This window comes from Thunnus thynnus, chromosome 22 (assembly GCF_963924715.1).
Source record: "Thunnus thynnus chromosome 22, fThuThy2.1, whole genome shotgun sequence".
Taxonomy (NCBI): domain Eukaryota; kingdom Metazoa; phylum Chordata; class Actinopteri; order Scombriformes; family Scombridae; genus Thunnus; species Thunnus thynnus.
Window position 1 is genome coordinate 6,950,642 of NC_089538.1, and position 13,197 is coordinate 6,963,838.

The 13,197-nt window shown below is 43.9% G+C and overlaps 1 protein-coding gene across 4 annotated transcripts in view; it reads left to right on the top strand.

The window, feature by feature from the left end:
* Nucleotides 1–13,197, top strand: part of nlgn2a (neuroligin 2a) — a 191,286-nt gene that overhangs the window by 125,959 nt on the left and 52,130 nt on the right. For all 4 annotated transcript variants that reach the window (XM_067579432.1, XM_067579430.1, XM_067579433.1 and 1 more), the window contains one exon: nt 1,739–1,888. In XM_067579432.1, the coding sequence (XP_067435533.1) occupies nt 1,739–1,888 (150 nt within the window). The remainder of the gene's footprint in view (nt 1–1,738; nt 1,889–13,197) is intronic.

Here is a 13,197-nt window from a genome sequence, read left to right on the forward strand (position 1 = left end):
CATATGCTACCGTAGGCTCCTGGCAGGCAGGAGTATCGTTGCTCTCAGTCAGCTGGGAGACTGGTTCAAAGGCCAACGAGGGCCCATCAGGGACCCTGCTGCATGCACACTGTGCTGCATGAGCAGACATATGCTGAAGCCTCTCATGACTGACGTTGACTGGATGCACTCTTAAATGATCTGCATGCATTTTTTAAGGAATGATGGAAGAATGTATCATCGTTTTTTTTAGGCAAGCAGACAATATAGTTCAGCTAAACAACCTCAGCTCCCCAAAAATATGCTTATCAGTAGGTTATTTCATTGCATTTATTTAAGGAGGTTAACATTTATTGAAGTGGATTCCACTTTCAGACGTTTTCAAAAAAAGAAATATATCAAAAAAAGCACAGAAATGCAGACTAACTCTATTAATATGACAGCTACTGTGGGTTAAATCTCTCAGCAAGTTTAAGTGAAATCACTCTGCTGTACAATTACATTTTAAGACTCCATATTGGATTTAAAGACTCACAGAATGACAGTCAATATCTCTCAAGAACCAACCCCAAACTCCAACTTTATGACATGTTTTCTGATGTCATTTTCATATGAAACTTTTTCCTTTTTACTTTCCATTTTTTTTCACCTTAAGGCAGGATCCGCTAACAATTTGTGCCAGTGCAAAATGATAGCATCCAAGAAAACGGTGTTTTCTAGGGATTCCCCACAGGGAGAATGACCTAGAAATAGGTTCATACAGCAGTCCCTGCCGCTGAGGGCGAGTCGCAATTTGCATTTAAGGGAGTTCCAAGTTCCAAGGTGCAAAATAAAACGAGGAAATTATGGAAATTCATAGCAGACGTGATATATATATAGTGCCAGTGGCCTTTTATTATCTGTTGATTGCACACAGAATGTTCTTCTTCAGAGGGTAGTACAGACATCAACTTTACTCTCTGCAAACCTGGCTGTAATGTGTCTCCTCGTGTCATGCTGGTGCGTTTTTAACTTCTGTAGATTGCGTTTGTGGTGCCCACGTGCTTTCACAGTGCTATGTCGTCCCAGAGTGCCTTTTCACACGGTGTTAAAATGCTTCTTTGTAGCAGAGAGCTCTTCGGTGCGAGCTTTGACACCATCACGTTGAGCTCTCGCAGCAAATGGACCGCTGTGCGCGTTGTTCGGTCCTCACATTCATACTAACTAGTTTCAACTAATTACCTGCGTCTGCTCTCATTTCTGTGCTTTTATTTATTAAATAACCTTGAACAGGTGGGATCAGTGGCACATGCCGTCGCTTGTGCGCTGTGCGTGAGATTGCATCAGTGTTGGGCCTCAGTGTGAGATAAAGATTGTCAGAGGCGGTGAGGCACAGGTTAGCTCTAATATGCAACACTACCCTGTGATTTTCTTGAGCATTATTGCTTTAATCACCAGGAAACATTTGATTAGATTCTTGTAGTGGTGTCTCTCTTTATTGCCTGTAGCTGGAATCATTGCCTGAAATCTAAATTACCTCAAGCTCATTTTTAAGAGCTGACATCCAGCTGCAGGGAACATTGCAGTTGTTAGACTCTGATACAGTGCTTTTCATCCAGCCGAGCAATTTGCTGTTTGTTCAGCATATTATCTAACACAATGTGTGATCAAAGAGAATATGAGAGGTGTAAATACAGTTATTGACTTTTTTTTTTTTTTTTTTGCTCTCTATTCCCTGTTTCTTCTCTTTGTGTGTGTGTGTGTGTGTGTGTGTGTGTAGATATTCGTGACCGCAGGAAGAAGCCGGTGATGCTGTTTATTCATGGAGGCTCCTACATGGAAGGCACCGGAAACATGTTCGATGCCAGCGTCCTGGCCGCTTATGGCAACGTGATTGTGGTGACCATGAACTACCGGCTCGGTGTGCTCGGTGAGTGACCCGGATACCTTCTAACACACACACCCACACACACACACACACACGCACAATAACAAATGTAAAAACACAAAATCACACAATCTAAGATGTCATTTTCTTTACCTGCTCGCCACCGTCCCCACCGCAACACAGAACAGTCGTTTGTGCACACACGCCATAGTCGATTCCTCTCGGCGGACTCGTCTTTTTCTTTTCTGAATCGATTACGTTGGTGATGGATGACATCAATGGAATTCATCAATCTAATGACAACCAGTGCAGGCGTTGATCATGGGAGCTCACTTTCTCATTGATTTCCTTTGTTGATTATTCCAGCCTAAACACTCAAATTGTGTAATTGTTTCACTGTCTGTGAATGCCAAGGTTTCTCCTGTACTCAACATGCAACATAATGACAGAAAATCTTCAATTCTGTTGAAAAAGAGTATTTAAATCTTACTTTTTACTGTCTACAACTTCTGCCTTGACCTGTTTGCCATATGACTGTCACTCTGTTATATATTTGGCTAGTGAATCCTGCATATGGTCTCCAGTTATGGTTTGCTACCAACTCTAACAGAGGGCCCTTTATGGGAGAGAATGCAGAGACTGCAGGGAACAAGCATGCAAATCAGATACAGATCTGGCATTTTTACTGACACAGAAATGCACCGCACAATTCTTCATTTTAACTGCATGTCCTCTCCCCGCCGCCTCCAACCTCAAGGTGTCTATTTCTTAGCTGTATAATTCATTCCACAGAGGCTTATAAAAAGCACAAAAAAAAAAAAAAAAGAAGAAACGCCTTTACGGGGTGTTTTGGTTGGAGGTGGCACGGTTACGATGCACTTTGGAGCCGTTACTAACAGACACGACACAGAGAAGAAGCGAGGGATTTGGAAAGCAGTTAGGGTGGCTTATAGGACGAGTGCGGTACACTAACCTGTCTGCTCAGGTCGCCGTGTGATCTGCCATAGTCAGGGATGAGAAACGGGTATCATCTGTCACCTCAGCTCTCCAGCACGAGCTCTTCATCCTTTTCCTGAAAATACACTTGACTACTCCTCTTTGTTACTCAACGCGCTCTGTCTCGCTCCATTGAGACCAAGTAATTTAGCTTGGAGAAGAGGAACATGCCTCTAAGGAGGCAGGTGCTAACTAAAGGAAACTAAGTGCATTAGATATTTCATTAGCCGAGGAGAGAGTGGCGCGCTGGAAGCTGTTTCAAAATAGGCTGCCTGGCTTTGATTTGCTTTGTTTCTTTATATTTTTAAAGAACGTTAACGTGTTGTTTTTCAGAACACTTACACAGCCTTTACAGTGGTGACAGATTTTCATTTGCATGTAATTACCCGAAAGTGTTTGCTTTTCAGTACATCTCATCAGCATTTTTGCTACAAGTGGATAATTTAATGCAATCTAAAATGTGACTATTACTGGAGTTCCAGTGTGTGAAAACAGAGGTCTCCTTTGCTTTTATGTTCCCGTGCTCACGACGAGCAGAGGTAAGGAGTTCAAAGATCTTTTTTTTTTTTTGAAAAGATCATTTTGACTTGTTTTTTTGTCGTTGTCCATCATTCCTGTTCGTAATAATAAAATTGCTCTCACCAAGTAAATTGCTGAAGTCTTGGAACGTGGTGACAACCCTAAGAAGATGTCAGACGGGGCAATCAGCCAATCAGATTTAAGACAAACTCCCTTGTTAGCCGAATTTGTGGAAGACCAAAAATAAACCCAATTGATCCTTCAGATGTAAAAAAAAACAAACAAACTGCATTACATATATGAATTTGTTCTGTTTATCATCAGAACTTTTGATAATCTAATCCATTTTTGACAGTTGTTAATTGGAGCAAAACAGGCTTAATAATAAAACAAAGTATTATGGCACAACTCTGCTGTACAGTAAGCCATGTTTGTCTTTGTAGTGGAGTCTTTTTATCCCGGCTTGAGCCTGGTATGTAGAGTTTTAGATGGATAAAAGATAATCCCCTTCAGAATGAATTCAAATAAGTGGATTACTAATAGAAGTTTAGTTTTCAAAGGCAATAAAACGAATCAGAAGTATCAGCAGCTACTCCACGATGTTTATCCAATCTGTATCAACAAAGAAAAAAAAGATAATGGTAAAGTATTCAACTACCAGATTAGGCCTTCGTCACTGCTATCTGGAGCTACTTTCACTGGATGTGCATTAAGAGGACTGTATCTTCTTACCTCCTGGTGTGAATCTTTACATCTCTCTCTCTCAGTCAGGTGGCATCTCTCGCCTTTTTCTTCTTTCAGCGACCTATCCGTGCCACTCTCATCACATTCTTCAAGTCAAGGAGAAAGCAAATTGAGAAGGAGACTTGTCATTTGTATGCAAAGAGGAAGCCGCCGCTATCTTCTAAATATGAGAGCCATCCAGTGCAATTTGGCCATGATAGGGAGAAATGTGAGTAATCTTTCACCCCATGCATCCTATATGATGGATGGTATTTTACTTAGACAGAGAGAGACACACACGAGAGAAGCCGGTACTGGGGGTTAGAAACGCACGTTCGTGTGTTCAGAGGTGGTGTGAGTCAAGCGCGCCCGTACTGTTAGCCGCGTGCATTCATGCATATCAATGTCTGTGCTGTGGATAACACTGCGAAGCCTCCCGCCGCGTTTGTGTTCTTGCTTCAGCAATCTGACACGCTGATTTGGAAGGGGCGAAGCAGGAATTATTGATACAGCGACTAGATGTGGTCATGTGAAATGTAAACTCAGCACCGAGTCCCCTGCCCGCGTTTGTGTGCGGACAGAAGCGGTTATCTTTGCGAGAGATTATCTTCAATCTCTCAAGTGTCACACCCCTCCCCTCCTGCACGTACTGGATGTTATAGCTGTGTGTGTCAGCTGATACGGTCCTGCTGCCTCAGTCAGAAGTGCCAAAGTGAAATTCTGCAGTCTTGATTTACAAACCAAATCACTGTGTGGGTGTGTGCTAAGTTTTGCTTAGCTGTATATTTTCATTTTTAGTATTTATTAACCCTGATCGTATAAATCACGCTTGAGTTGAGTTCATTTGAATAAACTGCTGCTAATTAAATCTTAAAGCTGTCCTTACAAGACATGTTTTGCCCGCACTGTATCTGGAAAGCAGCAGATTGCAATAGCTTAAGTCTCCTGCTTCTGAACTTGAAATACTGGTTGTCGAAACCAAAAAAACATATTTCAAAACCGTTATCACATACGCCACCCACAAAAAGGGAGGCTATGTGTGTGTGTGGAAATATTACAGCAGCTAAACTAGAGAGGGAGAAAATATTTGATTTAAACTGGTCTTACTCTCCACCTCCTATCCTTGTTTCTGGCACACAATACAATTAAGTCAGCTGCTCCACCATTACTTCATTACAGACTTCAGCTCTACTCCACTTTTTCTCCTTAGTGCTTTGTTACTTTTCCTTTCCTCCTGTGGCAACTTGGCTAACAATCCATCAATTCTAAAGCCTTCACCGCATCCCGTTTGTTGAGTTACAATTCCAGCCAGGACAAATTAGGAATAAAAAGCTCGTTGTAGATATATTTAGTCACCGTAGATGCATCGAAGACAAATAAATTCCATCTCTTTGACTCTTTCTGCTAACCTCCTCCTCCTCCTTTAGGCGTTATCTGTATGTGTTTGTGTCTGTGTATACATGAATCGTCTGCATATGAGACCATTTAAGAAAAATAGCACATAGAGGCAGGGATGACAGTAATAGAGGCCAGAGGGAGAAGAAATCAATCCTTTCAATCTTTTTTTTTTTTTTCCATCTGGCTGATTGAGAGACGTGATCTTTTCTCTCCGTCTGACACCGTTATTTAAACAGCCGCCTCTCCAGCCCTGCTGCCAGCCGCAAATGCTAACCACCGAGGAATCATTCACACAGCGGAACACGCCCGCCTCTGTCCGTATGCTAATATGGAAATTTACCTGTCTGCACCCAGACAGGCGCAGACATGGCTGAAGAGGCGGTGTAAAAGAGGGAGAAACAGCAGGCAGTCTCCAGCTGGGTCTGCGAGGAATTCTGCAGAGTTAAATGTGTAATGAAAAGCTTTGTCGGGCCACTGAGCACTTGACCTTGCCTCGGCTGCCTTAGCGACAGACATGCTTTAGAGTACATACGTCACCTCCACCTCAATGAGCTTTTTATATCCCTCCACCGCTGATGCGAGAGACGGTGGAGGGGCAGAACAAGAGCGGGGAGAGATGAAAGTGAGACTATGCATTCATTCAGACATTAACAATGATGATGAGAGCAGAGAGGTGGAACAGCGCGGTACAAAGCTTAGAGCGGTTTTTTCGGCGGTGCGAGAGCGCGCGCGACACTTATGTCGACATACTGTACGCGGCGGGAGCGCACCGCGTGTGTGTGCGCACACCGCGGCCAAGACACACGCGCAGAACCGGGGCGAGAGATTTTGAGAGATGAGAGAAGTGACAGTGGGAGAGAGATGAGAGAGAGGGCAGAGAGCAGGAGGAGTGGGGGGGTAGAGAGAGAGAGAGAGAGAGAGAAGAGGGGCTGCATTTGCCTGTGATGCTAAAAATAAAACCTGCAGAGCCGCTTTTGTGTGCGCACTAGAGCAGGCATTCATCTAGAGCACAATTATATATGCTCTGTCCCGCTGTCTGTGCACATGCACACGGCAGATACGGCATCTTCTGCATTATAGTGAGACATCCCCTCTGTGCATTCAGTGCATCGACTGAACACACACACACACACACACACAAGACGGCTAGAATGTTTTGTGCTCGGGATGAATCCTCCTTAAAATGGTTCTGCCTCACACACACTCACACACTTTGTAAAACTAGTGAATTGGTATTCAGGGAGTGTGGAGTGAAAAATGCAGGCTCAACGCTTCAGCGGGGGGTCCTTATAGTGTGTGTGTGTGTGTGTGTGTGTGTGCGTGCGTGCGGTCCCGCAACCAGACAGCAGTGTGAAACGCGACCTGACAGGACCAGAGAAGATATTAAGACACACAGGCTGAACACCTTTCCCAAACACATGCATATGTGCTCACACACACACACACACACACACACACATACACACTATTCTCAGTCTCCATAGCAACCCCCGGCAGAATTGATGAGCAAAGTCCTCTTGACTCTATGTGAGGGGAGAGAAAGAGGGACTATGGTGTCTTAAGTGTGTGCGCGTGTGTGCGTGCTGGGTGGTATAGAGAGTGACTTTGAGAAAGAGGACAGGCTGGTCCACTATTTTTCTGAGAGGGGATTAGCACCTCAGGTGGCCTGCATCACACACACACACACACACACACACACTGACACACATTCCTATGGGCAGGTGAGACGCCCTCCTCCACTGACACACACATTAACACAGTCACAGACATGTATTCAGACAGCTCTCACAGCCTCCTCTCTCATCATTCCCCAGACAGCGTTTCTCCTCTGTTTGTCCGTGGCCTTGATACTCTCTCACCTGACATGCCTCCTACTTTCTCGCCTGCCTCTATTATCTCCTCTTTTTTTCTTCAGTCATCCACAGCTTCACATCTCTCCTCTTATAGATTCACACCCTCAGGAAACTTGTGGAGCTCCATATGCGATCAGTAATGGCCTCATTCCTATGAGAAAATGACACAAAAGGAGTTTCCACTATTTATGGGACCCCTGGAATGTCATGGAATCGTGAGTGTATTTTAAGGGAAATGAGGATGGGGGTTTTAAGCTCTTACCAACCAGCTGTCACAGACTGCTTGTGCTATGAAAAGTTACTTGAATAGGAACATGTAAAATGCTAAATCCTGATAGCGGGACAGGAAAAGGTTGACTAAAAATGATAAAAAGTAGCAAGGACATTTGACACAGGAGACTAAATTAAAATAATAGCTGACAAAATGAACACTAGAACTAACTGTGTTTTCTTACTTTTCATGGACAATCTGGAGCTGTAGAACAAAGTCACTTTTGTCACCCACAGTCAGCGCTCTTTATACATCTTGAAGTATCACAAACCATCTCACACACTGTTTCCAGGATGTTTCTGCGGTTATTAAAAGTTAACATAGCTAACATGATGACAGACAGACAAAATATGTAGAAAGTAGACGCTTCAGTCTGCGTCTATGTTGTTTTTTCCTTGTTTTCCTTTCACCTACCTGTCTTCCTCTTACAACTGCCACCTCCTCTCCCTTTGCTCCCCTTTATCTCCTCTCCACTCCCTCCTTATGTTTGTCCCTTCTCATCTTCTCTTTCATTTAATCTTCCTTTCCCCCCCCCACCCCCTCCACGATTCGCTGTGGGCACTCCTTAAAAACTGAGTTATGGGGCAGATTATGCTGATGTATGTTTCACATGTCAAACAATCAGTTTTGTAAGTGAGGAACCATGGGCTGGTAATAGCCAGGGATGGATCATCATTACGGAGGGATGACAGCTGTTTGAATCATCGCACGGCGCTACGGGGCTAACTGGGAGACTTAGTTCTCCCACAGGGGGATGGAAGCTGCTGTGACGTGTTGTGATATCTCTGAACTAAAACTAACACGGTCTTGGAGCTCTCTTTGCATGCAGCAACCAAACACACACATAATAAACAACATATGGCACCAGGATGCTACAGCGCTGTGTGTTTTTTTTTTTTAATATTCCACTGCACCGTAGGCCTTGTTTGTGTTTTTGTTGCTCCTGATGTTCACTCATACAGATGTGTGCGACTTGTTTGTTGCGTATCTTTTAATGCAAACACAGCTCGCACACATATGTTCAAATGTAAAAGAAGAATCCGACGCAATCGCTGCTGTACGTACTCTACCTTTCTAAAAACCTTCCTAGTTCTTCTTCTACTTCACCTTTTTTTGTGACTGATTTCCCCAAAGCATTCTTAATAATCACGAGATAACAAGTGTGAAGTTGTTTTTGTCACTTTTGTTGGTTGTGTGAAGAAACGCTAAATTGAGAAATTTCCACACTTCTCCCTCTAAAATTACCACGTTGTGTGGCTTTGTTACATTCTAGTCCACTGAGGCTGCTGTCTAGTGTGATCTCCAGCTACCAAAACACTAACTGCTAGTTAGTTGATCAGATAGCTACAGATTGAACCGCTCATTGATCATGTTTGTGATTGATCTTGATCACAGAAGTGTTCACATTTCTAATTTTGTGAATTTAATACCGCACCAATCAATAATTTTGAATTTCCAATGGACAAACGACTCTTTTTCAGTGACAAACCCACAGAGGAATATCACCCTATTCTTCAGTTCCCCTTCAGTTCTACAAAGCATTTTAGTGTCTTGGTTCACAGCAGGCAGTTATTTTCTGCTTGGATAAACTCACTGTACATTACCTGCTCAGTGCCAAACAGTAGACAGACAAAGTAAGTGACTTGCTGGTGTGCACAGTAGAACACTGAGCAAGCAAAGAAAATAGATGTTTCCCTCAAGAGTTGGTTTCGACCAAAACAGGACAAACAGAGAGTGAATGTTGGACTTAAATGTGCCAGATGACCAGGAAGACAGTGTCATATGAATGCTGAAGTTGTTTCTGCCTAATGTGCAATATTTGTTACCTTTTTAGCCTCAGAAATTTAAAAAGTGATAATAGTGTCACTGTCCCTCTCTGCCCAAGTGGCCAAAAGAACAAAAAAGTCAATGAATGCAGCTTTGAATTCATAGTAGTAAAGTGTTGAGGGTGTATTTATTCTTTAATGGCTAGAAGTGTCCTGCTCAGCCCATTACTCCAGCCTGCGCCTCTCCATGCCAAGCTGCCCTCTTGACACGTCCCTCCGACACGTTCCAGAAACACCAGATCGTCCGGGAGCTCCAGCTGTTGGACCTTGGTCAGTCTCCCTCGGAGGAGGCTTTGCTCTGGGGCACAGCTGGGCACCATGGCCCCTCTTCCCTCTTCTCCCCTGGATCTTCCATATATCCACCCTGCCATCACCACAGCATTAACCCATCAAGCCTGGTTAACTCAGCACCTGAGGCCAGGAGTGTGTGTATGTGTGTGTGTGGATATGACTTAAGTCACTTTCAGGGACACAAACTTAAGACCAGTTAATTGGGGATGGCTTGTGCAATTGGGGACAAAAGCCATGTCCCCAATTGGTAATACCCCAAAAGTGACTTAGGTAAACATCTGTGTGTGTGTGTGTGTGTACTGTGTGTGCTCCATTACCCATGTCAGATGTTCACTTCTTTACCTACCTTAAACATGCAGGGAAACAACATGTTCACAGAGACAATATGAATAGTAATACAAGTCATTTGCATTATAGAGAGGGTGAGGTCAAGGACGGGGCTGCCTGGCGTGGACCACATGGTCAGCCAGGGCATCCATGATTGACAGGAGGAAAACCATGATGGCAGGGGCGATACGACACCTGACATGAGCACACACGCGCAGTCACATGTACACACACATAATAAAATGAGACAGCAAAGGACTGAGAGAGAGGGAGTTGGATAAAGGGAAAAGCGAGGAGAGTAGTGAGAGAAATAGAGTTCACTCATCCGTGCAGTTCACTCTTCTCCACACACACACACACACATACACACACCAAATACAGGCCGGCCGTTGTAACTCGCTGGCCCAGTAACAGATGCTGCGAGCAGTGTGAGAGCCAGGCTACACCTGCTCTCCTCTGCTGCTCCACCTCCTCCCTGGTCCACACAGCCCCACATCCAGACCCAGAGAGCCACAGTTCCTGCCTCCTCCCCCCCCACCCTTCCCTAGCCAGGCCACCTCTCGGCCTGGCTACTTTCCGAGCCATGCCCCCAACCCCCTTTCTTCTTCTCCACCTGGTTTCCTTGACATAGAGGCCAAGCTATAAAGTCATTAGCCTCAAACACACACAGAGACAGCTCAAGACTGCCTAATGTAGTTCATAGATTTTTAATTTTTTTTATTTTATTTGACCTTTGTTTAACCAGGAGAGTCCTATTGAGATGAAGAATCTCTTTTTCAGGGGTGACCTGGCAAAGACAGCCAGCAGCATAAATAAAAACACAGACGGAGAACAGAAAAGGAGACAAAATTAAAGAGAACTAAAAAAAAAAAAAACAAGCATTATGAGCTTACATTTCAAAAGATACGTTTCCAGGAGTCAGTTTCTTAACGAGGTAAATTAAAAAACATTAACATCTTAAAGAATCTGCCTCCGTCTCATTTTGGATTGGATTTCGGATGATCTTTATTTCTTTTTCACATACTCAGATGTGTGCGAGTATGCAAATTAGGTCCAGTTGATTTCCTTAAAGCCAGGCTGTGAAGTTAAGAGCTTAAACTAGAAGTTCAATTTGGAAAGTACTAACTGACTGATTTGAATCGTTCACTTCCGACCTGTTACAACACCTGGCCTGTTACTAAAAACCTTGCAAGGTACCTGGTGTGTGTGTGTGTGTGTGTGAGTGGATGGGTGGAAGTGTATTTGCACATGCAAATTTCAGCTCATCATATTAAAGAATTTATGCATACATGTTAGTTTATGTGATGATGATGGAATGGGCTATTAATATGTACAAGGTGTGTGTGTGTGTGTGTGTGTGTGTGTGTGTGTGTGTTATCCACCTGTGCTATACTCCATCTCTCCTCTGATCAAGGATGAAGCAGTGTAGGCATCTCATTAGAAAGCTGCTGGAGCTAATTAACTAATTAACCAGCCTATCCCGGGGAACCAACCTTTTGCCAATCAGTGGGCCTAAATGAGCTGCGTTCACTAACCTAAAGGGAAACCTGCATCTGTCTGTGTATCTTTCTTCCACTCTGCACGTTTGCATCCTTGCAACCTTGACATGCCTGCTCACACTCGGCCGGACCAAAACAAAGACGAGCTGATGATAATGAACGTTTATCTGTTCTTCAGACGGCGCTATCTCACGGACGGATGCGTGTGGGCACACACAGACACTTTGAAAGTAGTCTCTGTTTTCATATGGAAAGCTCTGTAATCTGTTGAGCTTTGAATGCAGCAGATGGTACCTCTAAAGTGGTGCCACAACAAGCTTGAGCTCCTGTGTCAAAACGTGCCTTTTTTCTCTGTGTGAGGCTATTTCCTGAACACTTTTTCGACATAAAAACATTTCAAAGCTACCAAATGAATGACTGCTTGAAATCGTTGCACAAAACCTTGTGGCCACACAATAAGCACGATCTGTGGAGCATGAATGAAAAGGAAAAGGTATTACAAGCTTTCATTTTAATAAAGTAAATGTAATATTGTTGAATATAACCCTGTCCGCACCCACACTCAACACCCCTCTGCAGAATAAAACTGAATCGAGAGAATGTGTGTGTTGTTATTTGTGCGCATGCATATGTGCATGTTTGCATGCATATCCCTCGACAGCATCTTATGCCCTCTCTTGTGCCCTCTGCTAGCCCTTTGTCAATGTTTGTACATACAACAACTGAATTAGTAATGAACACAGTTATGAAGCCTCTTTGTCCTGGGTGTGTGTGTGTGTGTGTGTCTGCTTCTCGACTGTGTGTGTTTGTGCACAAAACTTGACTTGGACTCCCAAAACATAACAGACACAAACTCTGTGAGAGCCAGTCGTCTGGAGGCGTGACAGAAAAAGTGTCTCTCAGGGCCAAAAGGCTGCAATAAAGAGGTCTTTCTGTGACTTAAATTAAATTTGTGTTAAGCTGTGAATGCTGTGAAGTCGCTGCACCTTATAGGTGGCTTAAAAATTCAAACCATGCTTGAGTGGATACATGCATGTGTCCCTGCTTCCGACATGTCTTGTGATTCACAGCCGTCCACTGAGACACAGTGGAAAGCTGCAATGTATTCTAGCCCGCGGCCATGAGACCATCCATATACATCGCTGTCTGAAGCATTAGTGCCGCGGCACCCCGGGGTCCAACCCACAAGGAGACCGTGTGATGTGTGATCCAGCGAGTCCCACACCATGCAGCTAAGAAGCAGCACCAACTCTCCTCTCTGTGGGAAAGTCACTGATTAAAGGACTAGTTTGTCAAATATTTGTCCTCAGAGCAGCACCCAAAAGTGGGAAGAGATTCATTTACTCTGTGGTCTTTTATAATGTCAAGTATGTTTTTAAAGTACATCAGCGCAGTGTGATACATGTTCTTAACCATGTTCAGTCTCTGATCTTTCGTCTACAAGCGCTCGGTTGGCTCTCCTGCGCCCTTTTTGAGAAGCCTCCTCTCTCTCATTAAAATGCAGGAGAATACATTGCTATCAATGGTTTGGGGTGAGACTATAATTATGTTTGCAAAATACATATTGGCCCCCAAAATCCCTTAATTGTTCTTGCTCACTAACCGTGTCTTCTCCTCACATCGTCTCCTCAAAGCTTTTCAGCTACTC